Source organism: Acromyrmex echinatior, chromosome 11, assembly GCF_024713525.1.
Source record: "Acromyrmex echinatior isolate Ae372 chromosome 11, ASM2471352v2, whole genome shotgun sequence".
In the NCBI taxonomy this organism is placed as follows: Eukaryota; Metazoa; Arthropoda; class Insecta; order Hymenoptera; family Formicidae; genus Acromyrmex; species Acromyrmex echinatior.
In genome coordinates, this window is record NC_141862.1 from 103433 (window position 1) to 123350 (window position 19918).

At 29.9% G+C, this 19918-nt stretch overlaps 1 protein-coding gene, 1 long non-coding RNA gene and 1 pseudogene across 3 annotated transcripts in view; 2 read left to right on the forward strand and 1 right to left on the reverse strand.

The window, feature by feature from the left end:
• The window catches only part of LOC105154370 (G protein-coupled receptor Mth2), a 34815-nt gene extending 18902 nt beyond the window's left edge, over positions 1–15913 (reverse strand). The window contains exons 1-4 of the mRNA XM_087410859.1: positions 15388–15913; positions 4139–5307; positions 1865–1943; positions 106–290 (exon numbers count right to left, since the gene is read on the reverse strand). Of these exons, the coding sequence (XP_087266985.1) occupies positions 106–290; positions 1865–1943; positions 4139–5180 (1306 nt within the window). The 5' untranslated portion in view covers positions 5181–5307; positions 15388–15913. The remainder of the gene's footprint in view (positions 1–105; positions 291–1864; positions 1944–4138; positions 5308–15387) is intronic.
• LOC147907961 (uncharacterized) lies at positions 13470–15273 on the forward strand. Of its 2 annotated transcripts, none has more exons than XR_015546554.1 (4): positions 13470–13823; positions 13913–14009; positions 14149–14508; positions 14745–15273. It is a non-coding gene; the product is annotated as an uncharacterized LOC147907961 (long non-coding RNA). The 2 variants fall into 2 exon arrangements; XR_015546553.1 differs by having other exon boundaries at positions 13913–14005.
• Positions 15914–18784: 2871 nt separating the features above from the next.
• LOC147907962 (uncharacterized) lies at positions 18785–19405 on the forward strand (annotated as a pseudogene).
• Positions 19406–19918: the final 513 nt, after the last annotated feature.

The window sequence follows — 19918 nt, forward strand, 5'->3', positions numbered from 1 at the left end:
GATTCCCGAATGGTCGCGAAACTCTTGAAAATTGGTACTCTTTAATCAAGATTTCAGTTAAATATTGATTTTCTGCTAACGTTAATATTTGTCGGTATCACTTACCACCGTACCAAAATCTTTTTTCGCAAATTTCTGGTCGAACCAAATTTTCTGGTAGATTGGGAATATTATCCATAATGGCGCAGAAAATGTTAAGAATGATGGTAACTCCCCATGCATAGCTCGAATATATTATAAGCTTCTTTTTTTCATAATGATTTCCTCCTCTTCGATGCGAACGGAGTTCTCTATAAAATGCGATTTATGTTTAATCAATAACAATTAAATTATTATGCAATATATAATACATGCGTTTGAAAATAAAAATATCTTATCTCTCCTTTTAAAATTAAAGCTTTATAAAATAATCATAAAAACTTACACACAACACGCATATGCCTATAGGCGCATAATATTTTTTAAAACTTATGAAAAGGAGAGCATAAAAACCACAGCACAAGATATTATTTGTGATATTTAATTATCATTACATTAATAAAACATTAGACATTTCGGCCACAATCTGGCCATCTTCAGTAAATTCACAATATTCTTAAAACGCAAAATTACAAATATCTGACATTACTTTTATATGTCTACTACTTAACTTTTTAGATGTCAAACTAATGAGACAAGAAGGAAAAATTATCTTCGATATTTCTAAAAAACCTACTAATTCAGGGAGATATTTAATTTATTTTTCGAATCATCCGTTAGTACATAAAAAGGGGAGTAATCATCGGACAATTAGATAGAATATTACTTTTATCCCATCCAAAATTTCAGGAAAAAAACATCTCTGACTTAATTCACTCTGTGTATGTCTATAATGTATATCTATAATAGTAACTTGTTGTCTCTGTGTATATCTATAATAGTAACTTGTTATTTTTTCTATTCAGTAACGAGTAACTGTAACTTGTTACTTTTAAAAAGTAACTTTCTATTCCCTGGTGAATATTGTGTTGTACATGGTATAACATTACTTCCCAGTGAGAAATGACAATGGAATCGGCTCAATCGACATCAATGTTGATTCGACATTGAAATCATCAAATTCGACATCGATTCGACATCGATTCCAGTGTCATTTCTCACAGGATTGCGTACGCTGATGAAAAAATTTTGCTTAAATTATTCTACGTTTTGGAACATTTCAGCGAAATTGCTGAAAATTTGTCGCAATTTCACTGAAAATTATTTTTTCAGCTAATATATAGAAAAATCTTTGAAATTTCTCTGAAGATAAACTGAAATTTCTTCAAAATTTTGCTGAAATTTTGCTAAAAATAAATTTTTTTTGTTAAAAATCACTGGAATTAAACTAAAATTTTTTAAAACGCTGAAATTTTGCTGAAAAATGTTCTAAAACGTTAAATAATTTCAGTGAAATTTTCTCATCAGAGTATAATCATGATGGAAGTGAAAAAGTGTGGTCACTAGGAGCGGCGCTCTTACACACAATTCAATTGCACACGTCACTCACATTACCCCGTAATAATTTTTCACTGCTTAATGAGATTATATTATTTTAAATTAGTCAATTAGTGATGTAGGCGATTGATATACACCCGTGCTCATTTCTCGAACACATTTTCGTCACATTCTGCGCAGTAATTGGAATCCGCCATTTTATGCACACATACATATTATATAACGAACATGCTCACATATAACAACTGTTAGTTTAAACATCAAGTTTCATTTAAAAAGCGTTTAAAATTAATTAAATTAATTTTACTAATTAAATTAAATTAATTGAATTAATTACATCTTATTATTTCCATCGTGCATATAATATTATATGAAACATATTACTTACCTAACTGTCCACCAAATATCGAAGCATGTTACATTTAGCCAAAAAAAACTTGACAAAAAGAAGAAGTTGAAGATATATGCTGAAAAGATACAATTAAATAATGTGTTAATCATCAAGCATATATTAGAATGACAATTATTTATAGTTTATAATTATGACTATATCTATTTGTGAGATCTTCAAATTAAATGCTTCACTGTATAATTTCTATATTTAAATCAGAAAATTATCTACATGTAGAAATGTGACTCAAACAACACGAAGTCGACTAAAAGTCAACTATAAGTCAACAAACAGTTACTCATGTTGTTTGGGAAGTTATTGAATACGTAATGTATAATTCAATATTTAAATATTTGTTAAATATTATTTTATATTATTTGTTCTTTTAAAAATTTAATAATTTCCATTTTATTGAATTATTAGAAAAACAGAAATACGTATACCTAGACTACTAATTTTATGTATATATATATATATATATATTGTGTATATATATATATATATATATATTGTGTATATATATATATAGAAGCTACACATTATTGTATTATTAGATCATTCCAGGCTTACTTTAAAAGTATCACAACTTAAAAATGTTATTTCTTAGTTATTATTATTATGAATAAATTAGATAAAGATTAATTATCTCTATTAATTATCAAAAGTAAATTAATTTAATGGTTCGTTGCCAAATAGCACTTGTGTCTCTCTCTTAAGATCTTCAACAAAATTATAATCACCTTCTAAAAGAGTAATGTATTTTGAATTATACTATTTTTGTAAATAAAAAGAGAATCTTTTACAAAAAATATTTAGAATCAAGACAGTTTTGATGATCGAAATTTGAAGAAATTGTTTTATTTTGAATTTAATCATTTTTAGAGTTCTAATCAAGGTAAATATAAAAACTGTTTAATAATGTTTTGAGTTATGTCAATTTTGATAAATTATTAGTATTTGTATAATTGTAACAATTCGTATTTATTAAAATTTTATAAGACATCAACATCCTCATAACTTAAAAGGGTATAAACAATAAGAATCTTATTTTAGACCATATATGTGAGAACACAACCAATATGAATTAGAAATTAAATGCCTATACCGGTCAAAGCTGTATCTTTAATGCTTTATATAATTCAATGTGAATTATACACACACACACACACACACACACACACAGAGTATGTGTGTATGCATATATATCAAATTTATAGTTATTCAAATTGCGCGCCGAATTGATTTTCCGGACTGTAATTAAACTACTGTAATAATACCACGAATTAAATTAAATTGACAAGCAATTTTGGTAATTATTTAGTATAGGAGAGCACTCTCCGATGACCTTGATCTTGACATATGTGGTTAAGATCATGATCCCAAGTGACTTTCAAAAAGTTTTAGTTCGCGGTCGTCCTTCGTTAAAAAATTATTAATAAAAAAAGATTTCAAAATTAATTGTGTATTGTATTGTTTCTGCTATACATACTTAAGAAGATTAGAATATTAAATACTATTCTACATAGGTTTTTACTTTCCACGCGAAGCGATTCTCACTCCTCCACTCCCTCCGTGCTTAAGGGGCGCACGACTTTTATAATTGTACTGTTGCACGTGGGTTTCAACATTGTCCTGTCTAGACTCATCCAACTTTTGATACAATAATTAACAACTTTGATTGTTAATAACTTTTTAAAGAAGGACAACCGCGGGTTAAAATCTTTTACAGGTCATGACCTTGATCACATATGTCAAGGTCAAAATCATCGGAGAATGCTCCCCTATACTAAATTACAGCAAATTTTTAATAATTTAATACTCAATTAGGCGTCATATTATAAAGTTGTTAATCTGCTGTAAATTTATACAAAATATTACTTCGGCTGGGAGTAGAATCGGCTAGATCTTTTATATACAAGCGTCCTGAGCCTTTAGACTACCGAGGCAATTTTATACATGTGTATATATATATATATATAATTCACATTGAATTATTTAAAGCATTAAAGATTCAGTTTTGACCGGTATAAGCATTTAATTTTTAAAAAGAATAGTTTTGTTGCGAAAACAAAATAATAAAAATGTCATTTGATCATGTTTTTAAAAATATATTTTCAAAGAAGCTTATTATTGTTTGATTGCATTATATTATTTGATTATTAGTTAATAATTTTCTGTCAAGTTATAAAAAATAGTTTGTCTCCTTTTCTGACACTTAATTTTTTGTGTCATTTTTGAAAAAATGGGACGATATAATTACATATGCTGTACCTAGTGCAACGCAATATTTCATTTCAGCTAATCCAGAAACTTGTTGGCCAGGATATATAATCGCGTATGTGATGAATAATGAACCCACGTGTGCACGCAATGAATAACCATGTATATTCCGGAGTTCTGGCAATATGGAATATACTATGAACGTCAACAGTAGGAACGGCAAAGATAGTAAGTGGCACGCGGATATATATACTGGAAGTCTTGTCTGATCAGTGCAGGCGATCACGTCATATACATTCCGAAATAAAATGGCAAAGCAATAAGATTTTGGTGAAATGAATTCGCCAGTATTCATATACAAAGAGCCATCGGTGAGAAACAAGTATGTATTGGCAGAAACAAGTTTGCGACCACGTTCTTCTGCAATGCATGGATCACGAACAGTCAAAAATAGTTCGTCAAGTATTTCATCCCCGGAATCATTCTTCTGTTTGTTTGGAAAAGCGTACGTATCCTCTCCATGTTCGACGCATTGTCCCTTTACCGTCAAGTTATAACCATAAGGACAACAGAGTTGAATGCAAGTAATGTTATCTTTGCACTCTTCATTTTTAACAAAGATAACTGTTCTGTTGGAATCGTCGCGTTTGTATGATATGGAATTGTTCTTGTCTTCAGTTTTGATGAAATTTTCATTAATTTCTGGTAACGTGAAATTATCGATCTCTATCGAATTCGTACAGAACTCCATAGATGTCTGATTATTGTCTTCATGATTTTTTATTATATACTCACGAGACTCATATCGCATCGAGTCATTCTTGCAATTATTTTTTGTAGAATTAATACAAGATTCATATTGTATTTGATTTTTATTCTTAACAGATTTTTCGTGATTTGCACCGTGTGATTTGCATCGTGTTAGTTCCGCCTCTTCATTTTGATATTTCGTAGAATTTATGAGAAAATCATACTGGACTGTTGAGTTGTCACTTTGCTCATTGTCATTCATAAAATCTTCCTGAAACTCCGAGAACGAAGCAACAAGCAGAAATACAAAAACAAAACAAAGTACAATACTTGGTGAATACATCGTTAAATTATTGAAGCGTCGAATTCACAAAATCAACTTGGTTTTTCTTTGTATTATAAATAAATATTTAGCGTGATATTGTTAATTCTGGAAAGAAGCACAATAACTTCATTCTGCAACGTTTTGTCTGAAAAACAAAAAAAAGAGGTTCTTAGAGTAAGCATGCGAAGTTAGAAAGATCGATGACATCAAATGAAGAAGGTATCTCGCAAAACAAGTACCTTCATGGCCTTTCTTTGATCATGAATAATGACAAAGCGACAAGGAAACTTTCGTCCTTTTAAAGAATTAATTTTATCATTAGAGAAGTCCAACACGATCTCTTTAGAATTGTTATGTAATATGATTCATAAAAAAGTAATACAACTAGAAAGCGATACATTTCGATTTAATAATTAATTAGGAAGGAGAACAGTTTTATTTGTTTAGAGAGATTAATTCCACGTAGGCATTCCACGTACTGCATAGTGATTTTTATCCTAGGCTAATACAAACAAATATCAAAATATATACATATAATGTATAAAGTGACATTAAGATATTCCTGTTGTCGATTGTGTAGCTAGAAGTGAACAGCTTAGTTCACTTCCAGTGATAGATGGAACAAAAGTAGACAGTATTACCACACACCAATTACACCAAAAATTTATAAATTGTGAGCTGTATTGAATATAAATAAATAAAGTAGAATTAAGATTGTTAATACTACTTCTTTCATTACATTTTATATAATGCTGTCGTACTTGAATTATGATCACATCGATTAATATTCATTAATCTATCAAATTTAAGTTCCAGAATGCAAATTTTTTATAAAGTCTTTAGCTAATTTTTTCTGATGTCATTCCATATTTATGATTATTATTCAAGGATTTTATTATTGATCATACGCAGCGTATACACAATAAAAATTGTATAGTATAATTACTTTGCTTCTTTATCCAGTTTTTATTAACCGGTTTATATTAAATAAAGAAATTTATAAGAAAAATATTCTTTCATCTATGATAAACGAAAATCATTTTTTTTCTTCTCATAAAGTTCTAAGAATTTTTTCAGAATTTTTTATCAACTTTTTAGTACTGCATTTTCTTTTTTTTTTACCAACATGAGAAAATATGATATTAAAAAATTTTCAGAAAAATTCTGAAAAAATTCTGAAAAAATTCTCACTTTATGAGAAGAAAATAAATGATTTTCGTCTCTTGCAGTTTTTCTGTAAAGTTGATAGTATTTGAGTAAAAAATTATTCAATATTTGGCAATTTTTTCTAATTAATATCTTGTTAACTATTGTAAAAATTGCAAAATGAGAGAAGAGTTTTCGACTCAGTTTAGTCCTCTCTACCTGCTCATGAAATATTTGGCGATTATTTCCAAACACCCTATATATATATATTATTATATAGAAAGTTATATAATTATATATATTTATGTATTAAATATGTCCATTTATATTACAATTATAATATAATTATGTAAAATTATATATATAATTTTATATAAAATATTTCTTTTTTAAGCAAGAAAAAATTTTTTTTGTGTCATACACTTTTTTCCGACAAATATAAAAATCAGAATTAAACATAACATTTATAATGTTATGATTGATTTTAAGCTAAATACATGATGATGGATAGGATGATAAGTATAATACTATGTTCAATTTCACTTCCGCGATTCACTTCCCGGCAAATGATAGCGCACAAGTGTACTCAGGTAAGTAACAAAACAAGACTACTGAACGACGAGTTGTTACTGCCATTTATGGCGTTAAAGAAAAACAATTTATCGTACTAGGAATTTACGCATGTATATAGTATGTACGTAGTAATGATGAAAAAAGATACTATATGACAAGCTTTTAAAAAGATGGGAGTTTATAGATCAGTTCATAGATAATATTATTATATAAAAATAAATTATACATATAAAGGATCAAATGTATGTAAGATCTTTTACACCATCTAATTTTTTATATCAATTTTCAACTGAACTGCTAGAATCGACTGATAAAAGATATGCACACGTCTGTAGCGTAATTTTGCTTGGCTACAAGGTCATTTATTTAATACTGCATACATATGCATTACATATCTCAGTTGTTTTTCTTGCATGATTATTTTATATAATTTTTTCTATATTGTTTTACATAAAAATGTATAAAACAATTGAGTTATCGAAAGAATAAAATAACTTGGTTTCTGATGTACCGTATCTAATGTTGTAATCTATCTATGTTCATTGTTATCGAATTCTTATCTTAAGAATGTATTATGTCGGATGCAAAATTATAATTGATATTTCATCGCATGATGTTTGGTGTACATGGACAAGGATAAAGGATGGTGCCGTCCAAAATGATATAATAGCTAACGGATATTAGCTAACATATTCATTATCATAATTCTCAGGCTTCTCTTTGATATTAGAATCGTATTTCGAGTAATCGCTACACAAAAAACTTCTCGCATCATGTAAAATCTTTTATTAGTACAAAAATTTTTTAAGTGATTTTAATAATCAATTTAAGGTCAATAATTTAAAAAACGATAATTTTTACAATTAAAGAGCCACCGCAAAAATCGCTCGTTTTCTAGACCTCGATTTTTGAGTCAAAATGATTAGTCATGATAAGACAATAATCGCATAAAATTTTTAAGTTGAGCATATGACTGGTTTGCGAAATATACGGGATCAAAATTGTGCCTATCCTTCGAAAATATTTGATACTATTGTGTTTTTATTGCCCTAATATTCAAATTAAAAAATAGTTACAAATATAAAATCTAAATTCCAAAATTTAAAATAGCGGATCCAGGATGGTGAACACTAATATATTGTAGTTAAATATATTTCATGAATAGTTCTCTTGCTTATAGAGGTCCTTATTACAAATTCTGAAAATAACTCTAAAATCTCGTAAATTCCTCGTAGAAGATCTTCCAGTATTTTTTTAGTCATCCATCCTTTAAAAACCCTAAACCATTCCTTGACTCTTTTTTATAATCTTTTAAAAACAACGGATGTGAACAACGCGTAGCTCTTCGATTTTCACAAAAAAATCTTGTTTTTGGGTATCTGCATCCACCATATTGGATCCGCCATTTTGAATTTTAGAATTCAGATTTTAGATTCATAATCAGCAATCTAAAAGATCCCCGAGAAGCAATATTTGTTCAGATTATTTTGAATTTCGTAATATCGGGCTATATTGGATTCGCTATTTTCAATTTTAGATTTTAGATTTTACGTTCGCAATCAGCAACCCAAAAAACATTAAAATACTATTTTTTAACATGCATATTAAGTCAGTGAAAATACAAATAGTGTCATACTTTCTTAATAGCAACAGGCACCACTTCGACTTCTACATTTCGTAAACTAATCATATACTCAACTTAAAAATTTTATGCGATTATTGTCTCATCATGATTAATCATTTGGCACAATATTTGTTTCAAAATTAGTCCAAAAAACGGAATGAAAAAACCTAATTTTGCGATGATTCTTTTTCTATCTAATATTATTGCTCGTTTTTTAAATTATTGATCTTGAATTGATTATATACACGAGCAAATATTCATATTTTGTTTTGGAATAGGAAAATTTTCCATAATTTCATAATTTTTCGTAATTTTTGTAATTTCTTCTATTTTATTATAATAAAAATTTTTTTAAATTAAAATTAGAACGATTATCTTTTAAAGAACTTTATTTAATCCTATAAATGCTCGATCTTTATTAGAGATAGGATTTTTTATATTAATTACTATTATGTTATTTGTAATATAAAAATATATGTTATTAATTTGTATCGCAAATAATTTCCATACTATAAAAACAAAATATGTTTTCATAGTACTAATAACATAGTAAATATTAGTAGCAATTAATAACATAGTTAATATTAGTAGCAATAGTTAATATTAATAACATATGTTATCATAGTAAATTATTTGCAATACGCAAATTAATGAAAATATTACATACAATATTCTACAGTTATACGCATGAAAATAATAATTCAACAAAGAAAAGATGTCAATAATTGCTTACTGATCTTGTAAATTCGTTATATATTCATGATTAATATTTCTATATCTAAATATAATTATAATATTATTACATATTTTTCTGCATAATTTATATCACGTCTATTATTTGTGAGTATATTTTCATGTCTTGCAAACTATGTCATTATATATTTTAATATATAATGTAAATACTATATTGAAATAATATATTCACAGAAGTATAATTAATGCTACCCGGACACGCCAAGTTTTTTTCTTCACTATAATACATTGATAATTTTAGTCACTTCCAGTCTACCTTATGTGTCTTGCGTAATGAAATACTTGGCTAATTACATTTATTTTATATTCATTTTTTATTAAGAAGAATTTATTCAATATTTTTTTTATACACTTGGCATATATTTTTTCTTTTCTTTAAATACGTGTTACCTGACATCTTGTAAGCAATTAAGTTCAAAACATGATGGGAGAGGGGAGATTGTATAATAAGATCATTACATAAGATCATTACATAAGATTTAAGCCTTAAGCCAAAAGAAATCGATCAATCATAGTTAATTATTCTTCTTATATTCTGAGAGGATCCTCGCTCAGGAGCCTGGCTGAGGTAATATTTTTCGCCATCAATTTCTTATTTTCTTTCTTACTTTGTTTCTAATTTAATTTAGGGAGATTATTAGCGTTTCAGAATGATTGTGTTGAAATCGAATGTTATATTTTGCTCGCAATTATATCTGGAATAAATTGATTTAATAAAAAAATATATAATGTATTATTTGTAACATGCAAAATTTGACCGATCTTGGCGTTCTCTATCGTATTTAAAACTTAGATAATTACTTATTGTAGAAAATCCATAAAGCACAGATTCTTACATAACGTATAACAATAATATGTAAGCTAATTAACTCTTTAAAGCACATATTTCTTTTTACGTAGGATTGAGTTGAAATTTGTTACTCGGGAATTTTCGAGGTAGCTGATTACAAATCTGACGTCAGATTTTCAAAATTTAAAATGGCAGACCGATTTGCAAGAAGTGACCTGATCAGGATGAAACCGGGTACTCGGGGGTTTTCGAAGTCGCTAATTATGAATTTGACCTCAGATTTTCGAAATTAATTAAAAATGGCGGATCCAAAATGATTCGATCTGCCATTTGGAATTTTTTAATTTTGATTTCAGATTCGTAATCAGCGACCCAAAAAAACTTCTCAGACTTTTTTTTCGGCTAATTAGCGATTATTGATTACATACAATCACATTTAAAAGGGATGAATTTTTCAAGTTTATTTATTATTAAAATATTTCGTCAATAATAGGAATGTTTCTACGCCCAGCAAACGAGAATGGATTAAAATGGATTGAAATTTTTTTTTATCCGAATGCGTATTTTATATATAAATAGCGAATACTTTTTTTAGATTTAATTAGATTCAATTGGATTCAATTAGGTTCAATTGGATGCAATTGTATTGAAAAACTGCATTTCCTATTCAAAATTTTGAATTGAACAGTATTCATAATTGTGTGTTGTGCACAGAAAAAGTTAATATTATATTATTTTTATATAGAAATATGCTCCATGCAATTCCCCTAAATGAATAAAATTACATTCAGGATTGAAAAGCATTTATTTTAACATTCATGAATCAATATTTCTGAAAATCTGAACCCAATATTCAATCCATTCTCGTTTGCTGGGCAGTTTTTTTATAACAACTGATGTTCTACAAAACTAATAATGTTCTTTTCATTGTAGTAATATATTAGAAATTTTATAAAAAACATAAAAAACTGAGGTTAAAAAAGTGCCATATATATAGGACACAAAGTCTGCTGTGCCGCAAAGGGAATCACAATCTTTCTTTTCCTCCCATTTCACAGAAAAGAATTTCGATTGGTTGATTCACTTATGCACTCTGCATTATTTTTGCGAGAATCTGTGCTGCGACTAACATATCCACACAAACTTGCATATTATAGCCGCATAGACATATGCATAAGGAAATTTATCCAATCGCATTTCTTCTATAAAGACGCACATAAAATGTAATTGAGTAATTTTCTTAGTGCATACGTTTTTGCAGCTATGCGAGTTTGTGTGGCTACATCCTAAACCATCACACACAAAATGACATAAGCTGTATAACATAAGACTTCTAGATCAATGAACATCTTTTAGTTACGCAAGAAGTGCATAATGTATCATTTTATCTTTCTTTATTATTCTATGAACAGAGATAAATGTTACATATACACTGCATGCGTTTACTCAGAACGCATTCTTAGGGTGAAATCAGACGGTCCGGAATAGGACTGCGGAATACAGAATGCGTCTTTAAAGCAACTAATCAACGCTATTCCACACTTTTTCATCACGCAAGTTTTGTGTGCTATGTTCACATGATGCGTCAAAGATGTATCCAGCGTGAATATAATTTAAAAACTACTAACTTCATGTTAATAATTTGCTTATTAAAATTAAATATAATTTTTCAAATTGTAAAAACAAGTGTCACTAGTGTAGTATTTAATGTGTTTTACAATTAATATTTACAATCTCATAACAATTTTTTAAATTGCTTTGACGGATTTACTATCATTTTTCTGCTTCATTGTGTGAACATAGCGCACAAAACTGGCGTGATGGAAAAGTACGGAAAAAGGTACACTGAAATCGCGTAATGCATCATTATTTTTTTTATCTTGGTATTTATATTTATGCACTCAGATTTTGTCATTTTGCTTCATTCGTCCCGATATTACGCAATTCCATCATATTAATCAGCATCAATTTATTTTAACTTCTCAAAATACGGTTATTACAAGAACAATGACGCACTCGCTATTCCGCAACATCAAATGCGGAATAGCGCTGAGTGATTGTTTCAATGACACATTCTCTATTCCACACTGTGTGATTTCACTCTTACGTAATACGCACTTTTCTTAAATTATGAACGTATTCTCATTTTACAATAATGCAAATGTGTTTCCTCTAAATCTCAATATTTGATTCTTCCCAACAAATATACTTGTTGCAACAGGAGCGGGAGAAATCTTAACTCTTTTGCTCCCTCCCAAGGGATTCTGTATCTTGAAACAAGATGAAAATTACAAAAGTGAACGAATTTACTAGAAAATTAATAATTTCATTGGTCAACATCTAGTAAATTGCTCATTTTTATAATTTTCACCTTGTTTGAAGATACAGAATCGACCTCCAGAATGGTAAGCGCCTAGCTGTCGGATTAAACACATGGTTGTTCATGTCTGGCCGTTCATGTCTGGCCAGAATCGCTGTCATTCCGATGGCGAGAGCTATACTAAATTAGAAGAAGAAGAAGTGCAAATGTTTCCGCGTCTATCTGCATGCAGTAAGAGTTGAATGTGAGAATTATATTGCTAATAGTTGTTGTAGATAAAAAACATTTTCAATATTATCTTATCAGATGTAAATAATATTATATATACATAAATTTCATACGAATCATTTTTTGATAAAATAAATAAGTAACGAGTCTAGATATTTCAAATGGCTTTTCTAGAGACATCCTGCAGTAATAATAAATTCCTATCAATAATAATAAATTCTTTAATTATAATTATTTACATATGTATACATATATGATAAATTTAACATCCACATCACGTCATTATTGCAAAGACTTATTAACGTATTAAAATTAACGTCGAATATACGTCACTTATTAATTGACGTATGACGTCAGTGACCAATTGTAACCAAATATATTGCTTCATAAATATATTGACATCAAAATAACGATAGACTGTTACCTGGGATATCCTTACGGATGTTAGCCTTATTAATATAGAAGTGATTAAGAGTAAAAAAACTGATATTTTATTAATTTTATGATTTATTAGTTTAGTAAACGTGTGCATTTAAAATTTATGCATTTAAAATTCAATTATACTCGATTTTTCTTTAAAATAATTGTTGAAACGTTTCAACCTTTCGCAGTTATCATCTCTGTTGATAACCAAGCTTTAACGATAACACTGAAATCACAATTTTAAGAATATTTTTAATAGTCGATGGCCAAACGGCAAACCCAGCATATACTATAGAAAAGTACAGTGGATGCTAGGTCTACTTAGTTCCAAAATTCATTGCCAGCGCAGAAATTATCTGGCAGTGAACTTTGAAACACAGCCTATATATATCTATGTGACAAATTTCCTAATCTCAATAGATGTTAATTTTAACTCTTAAGGTAAGTGTTCATGGTGTCGCCCGTCGCTCATATTCAGCGACAAACGAATCACGTGATTTCATATATCATTAACCTCGAATGTCGCTCATATAAATGGATTAACAGCACAATAAATTTTTGACGATAATTATATTAATTGTATCGTGTAAAGTGCAAAGTCATAATGTTATATCAAAAACGATATTATGATTGGACCTGTCAAGTTGATGTGATTATGCACAACAAAAATAACGTGAAACTACGGAAAAATAGACTAATAACATCTATATGCATTAATCATCGACGAGATATTATTAAAAACCAACATACCTACGGGAGTTCGCGTCCGTGTGAATATTGAAGTGATTAAAAACTGATAATATTGTACTAATTTTATGATTTATTAGTTTAGTAGATATATTTAAGCATTTAGAACTCGATAATACTTGATTGTTCTTTAATTATGATTTCAGTGTATCGTCAAAGTTTGATTATCAACAGAGGTGATAACTGCAAAGAAAAAATTGTAATTTTTCTGCAATATATAGGATATTACAGCTTTACAAGTAGGTATGCATATTTATTTATGGAATACATTTATGTAATAAAAAAATCATGAATTTAATAATGTATGAGCCGAATATTTATATTAATAATAGCAAATTTATATCAATTGTCGATAATGTAAGCATTTTTTAATTACCTCCAGGTGCTCTTTAGACCCTTTTTATACTGCCAAAAATTTGTCTAGGGTTAATGGTCTTTAATAGTATCTCGTCGGTGCATTAATGAATGTACAAATTTAAAAAATATATATTATATATAAAAAGAAATTTTGAATTGATCCTTTATTTGAAAGATGTAAATATGGATTTAAAAAAACATTGTTACATTATGTATTAATTGAATAAATGATTTATACGTGAACACTCAATGTTTGGCTCTCATAATAATTCTTTGATTAAAAAAAAATTATTAAAAAATTATCAATGAATAACTGTTATATGCTTCCATACACCCATAAGTCGAAATGCTGTTTTCGTCCAAGATCATTTCACATATGCCACAAGTACGTACAACAAATATGTACAATAACCCGGTAAAAATTTTTCATGCATGAATATATATAAATATGTATAAATATATTTAAATACGCATAAATATTCATAAACATGTATAATTATATATGAAATATGTCCATGCGTGTTCATTCTTTTTTCTTTTATAAAATTATTTTTTAGTGTAATAGTAATGTGAAAACATAAAAAATAATTAAAGGGATAATTTTCGCATTGTTTGTTTTAGAAAAAAACAAGTTTGGAAAAATGTAAAAAAATTGTTCGCATGTGAACTTGTCTTTATTGTTTACGGGGCGGAGGATGAAATCACATAGTGCGGAATAGAGAATGCGTCATTGAAACAACCACTCAACGCTATTCTACATTTGATGTTGCGGAATAGCGAGTGCGTCATTGTCCTTGTAATAAACCATCGTATTTTGAGAGGTTAAAATAATTTGATGCTGATTAATATGATGGAATTGCATAATATCGAGACAAATGAAGCAAAATGACAAAATCTGAGTGCATAAATATAAATACTAAGATAAAAAAAAATAATGATGCTTTACGTGCGATTTCAGTGTACCTTTTTCCGCACTTTTCCATCACGCCAGTTTTGTGCGCTATGTTCATACAATGAAGCGGAAAAATGATAGTAAATCCGTCAAAACAATTTAAAAAATTGTTATGAGATTGTAAATATTTGTAAAACACTACACTAGTAACACTTGTTTTTACAATTTGAAAAATTATATTTAATTTTAATAAGCAAATTATTAACATGAAGTTTATAGTTTTTAAATTATATTCACGCTGGATACAGCTTTGACGCATCAACGCCATTGTCGATAGACTTAAACCCGCTTATTTAATAATTCAAGACTCACTACTCCGTCCACTGCGTCCCCGTCTTCAAGTAATATTCCAATGCAATATGAACCAAAAACATATCCTGGTCCAGCAACCAAGCGAAAAACTATTAGACTTAAGGATTAATTCGCGCAATATTATATTAAGCGATCAACAGGCATAAGTTACTTACTGTTTGTTTCATTTAATTTTATTTTCTTTTATTTTTGTTCTAGCGATAATTTAATCAGTATTTCTTTCCTTAACGTTTACGTGGGAGGGGAGTACTGTCGCATTGCAAGCGTTAATTGCGGTGCTCGAGTTAGTTCTTTTTCCCAGCTTTCCTTTCTCTCTCTCTCTCTCTCTCTCTCTCTCTCTCTCTCTCTCTCTCTCTCTCTCTCTGGTGTCACGGAAAAAAAGGGAGGAAAAAAATATATATGATATTTGCGGATTTAAAAGCTGTCTTTGATAAGGTGGACAAGGACAAGACACTTTGGGAGACACTTAGAGGCAAGGGCGCAAGTGAATATTTGGTCAGGAAGATAGAGAAGATGTATGAGGAAACACGGAGATAAAGATAAAGTCAAAGCAAGGATACACGCAACAATTCAGAACAATGAAAGGAATAAGGCAGGGCTGTGTGATGAGTCCATTGTTGTTCAATTTATATATTGCGGACATAGATAATGAATTAGAGAAAAGAGGAATAGGAGGTAGAGGAAGGATAGGATATGGTCGTTAATGGACATGTGCGGATGACTCAGTTTTAGTAGCTTTTAATAGGAAGGCGTTACAGGATATGATGAGCAAAAAATTTTTGGAAGGGAGGAAATTGGAGCTGTGCACAGAAAAGACGAAAATAATGGTGTCTAGAGGAGGAGAAAAAAAAAGAGAAATGAAAATGGGGAAATAAGGAACTAGAAGAGGTACAGGAATTTAAATATTTTGGGTTTCAATTTATTAGGTGTTGGAATTAATTCGTAGCGTTTTTAATGAAAGAATGTTATTTATTTCACATGAGCATTAAAAAATACATTAATGAAAGTACTTCCCATCACTTGTAAAACGCTACGAATTAATTCCAACACCTAATAGATAGAAATGGGGATTATAAAAGAGGCATATTAAAGAAATAAGTAGAAAAGAAAAAATGGTAGCAAGAAAGGTATGGAGCTTAGGGGAAAAAAGCTATACAGAAATGACTTTAGTAGAAGATGGATGCTATTTAAATATCTGATACAAATGTAATGGTATATAGTATGGAATTATGGGGCTGGGAGAAAAAAGGAGTACTAGAAAAGATAATGTTGGATTACATTAGGTAGATTTTCAACTTAGATTTCTGCATCCCAAAATATATAATTATGAGAGAGCTGGTAATGGATAAACTCAAAGTAGGATGCGGTTTGAGTGCAAGAAAATATGAGAAAAAGATTAAATCTGGTGTTACGTCCAGGCCCCAAGATTCTTTTATTTCGAAGGAAAGAAGAAATTGGGAGGGGGCCAACTGACATCGCTCTTGTAGTTATCGCTCTGAGGTGGGTGCCACAGGTCGAACGCACTTGATTATGTCCCAGATGTGAATCAACGTCGATACACGATGCTATTATCCAACTTGAGATTATGCATCCGTCTTTTAGGTCAAGGAACTTAATCCTTTTGACCAGGAATTGAACCTGTACGATCTTTGTCAAGACACAGCGAATCGGAAGGGTGGCGAAATAAATGATAATCACTGTCCTGTTGTTTTAAAAATAATTGGTTACGTAATAATAATACTAAAAACTAAGCTAATATTTAGGTTTTCTGATGATGTATGTATTTGTTTATATGGGGTGTTGAGGTTGAAGGGAAGGAGAACCTTGCCGATTCGGCGAGGCTTTCATGTGATTGGAAAATCTCTTCGAAGAATCTGTTGTCCTCAGAAGGGACGGGAAAGCAAGAGGGAGAAGGAATTGCGGGCTATGGAAAGTCTATCAGAGTAGAAGAGTAAGAAGGGGAAGGAAATTCGAAATTCAAAGAAGGATCTGAAGATGTATTGCTGGGGGAACTATTAGTTGGTTTGTCGGAGGTGAGATCTATCACAGGAACATCGGGGGAAGCTTGATCACGATATTTTTGGTGCAAATGAGCCCTTTTTAGTTGACGACGGGGAGATAAATTTCCGGTCTGTATCGTAATGATCGGGATGTTAGCTTTTTTGAGTTTTTTGAGCTTGGTTTCTTGCGTCCTGCTCTGTGTTTCGTCAGACTATCTATTAAAATTTTTTTCTCGTTAGTGCCCATGATGGATAATTAGAAAAACGTAGAACGGGAAGATAATTCCGAAAAGAAGGAGAAGAAATCGATTTTTCAGGAGTTATTTGGTTCTAGGGAAAGTAACCGTTACTTAAGGCGTTTATTGGTTAAGTAACTGTGAACGCGGTAAAGATAAATTACTTAAAGAGTTTTACCGCTTAAGTAATTCGGAATAGAGAAAGAGATGAATTACTCAAAGCATTTTACCACTTAAATAATTCTGAGTAGAGAAAGAAGTGAACTACTTGAAGCGTTTTACCGCTTAAGTAATTCGAGTAGAAAAAAAGGTGAATTACTTGAAGCGTTTTACCACTTAAGCAATTCGGAGTAGAGAAAGATAGGCAGGGTGCATCTGTGATTAAAGAGAGAAGGAAGGAATGGATCGAAGAATAAGGGAGCGAGAAAATATTGACATTCATATAGCCTTAAAAATTAAAGTAATATGAGAAAGAGAAAGAAAAAGGAATTTGTTTTTATTATTTGCTGGAAATAGAGATGAACGTTAGCGGAAGTCCTCGGTGATGTCTCAGTGGTGTGGACTGTTGACTTTGGTTAGATTGCACTGAGCCAAGAACTTGAAATAGTTAAACTTGTCAAGTGATTTTGAATGTCACTTATGACTGCTTGAAAGATTCTTTTTACTGACTACTTTTCCGAAGGGCCACATATATATATATATATATATATATATATATATATCGGGATGCGATGCAATTCGGTACTTGGACTTTGAATGAGTGATTCATCTTTTTTTTTAAAGGTTTTTCTCAATTATTTGAAAAGAATAGGAGTGATTAATGTGTTTTCGTTTTATATGTGAGTCAAAAAAAGACTTATCTGTGAGTCATAGAGTCAATACACGTGTTTTCAGTCGAATGCTAATAATTATTTTTCTTTAATTGATGTCTAGTCATTTATGATAATCAAAAATCAATATTCGATCCGCCATGCTACTAACTCCGTTATTCGCATTTGAGAAAAAAGCAGAAAAAAGAGAATCGTGGAGTCAAGATGTAACACTGGAAACACGGGTAATTTATTCAGGGAGTGCTGGGAGGAAAAACAAAGCTATGATTGGAAACGATAGATATGGTATATCTATCGTTGCTGCGCGAACGATGTCACGTCACTCACATAACATCGTACAATTTGCACGCGTTATTACCCGCCTATACATATACGCCCCACTGCGGCCTTGTATTCGCGATTATCGGCACACGGACGAGAGAGAAGGTTATTACAATATAATAGGAACGGATGGGGAATTGAATCTAGAGAAGTAATGGGACATGGAAATGAAAGTTTTGAAAAAGATTTAATAAGTAGGGAAAGAGATTTACAGAGGCAATGGGAAAAGGAAAAAATAGATAGGTCAAGGTATAATAAAAGATATAAAGAGATAAGTATGGAGAATAGGATACCAAATTATTTGAGAGTGGAGAATATGGAATGGAAGAGAGGAGATAAGATAAGAGCGTTATTTAAATTAAGATGCGGTAATTTAGAAGAGAAGAATAAATACTAGCTAGGCTAGGAATAAAGAAGGGAGAATGTCTTTTCTGTGGTGAAAGCGAGGATAACCTGGAGCATTATGTTAAAGAATGAGGAGACAAGAGATAGTTTTGAAGAGTTAAGGAAGGATAAGGACGAGATTGTAAGGAAATTATGGGGAGAAAATCTGAATGAACTTAAAGGAAAAACTAATAAAATTATGGAAGGATAGAGAAAAGGAAGAATAAAAAGAAAAGAAAAGAAAGGAGAGAGGAAGGAAAAGATATAAATAGAGACTATTGTAAAGATAAAGATAATGTAAAGACAAGGAATGAATATTTTGTAAGATACTACAAGGCTATGAGTATAAGATAAGATTAAAGAGACAAGATATAATATAGTATATTATAGTTAGTTATAATCAGTTATAGGTAATTTATTATTTATGTACAAGTTAAGGAAATGCGACCAATAGAAAATAAAAAGGATGTAGATGGAATGTGCAGTTAAAGAAAATAATGGAAGATAGGGAGGTAAGTACGGATTATGAGAAATGTTATGTAGAGCTAAAGGTAAATAAGACATGGGATATGGACAATAATAATAGACTATAATAGGGCTGTGATATAGAGATTGTGCATAGGTAAAAGAGAATATATAGTAATAGTTTAAGTTTGTAGTTATAAGATAAATGTGAGAGAGGATTGTAAATGTGAATGAGTATTTTTGTAAACCAAGTCCCCTTCTTGGCTGTATATGCTGAAGTGTAAATAAATTCTAT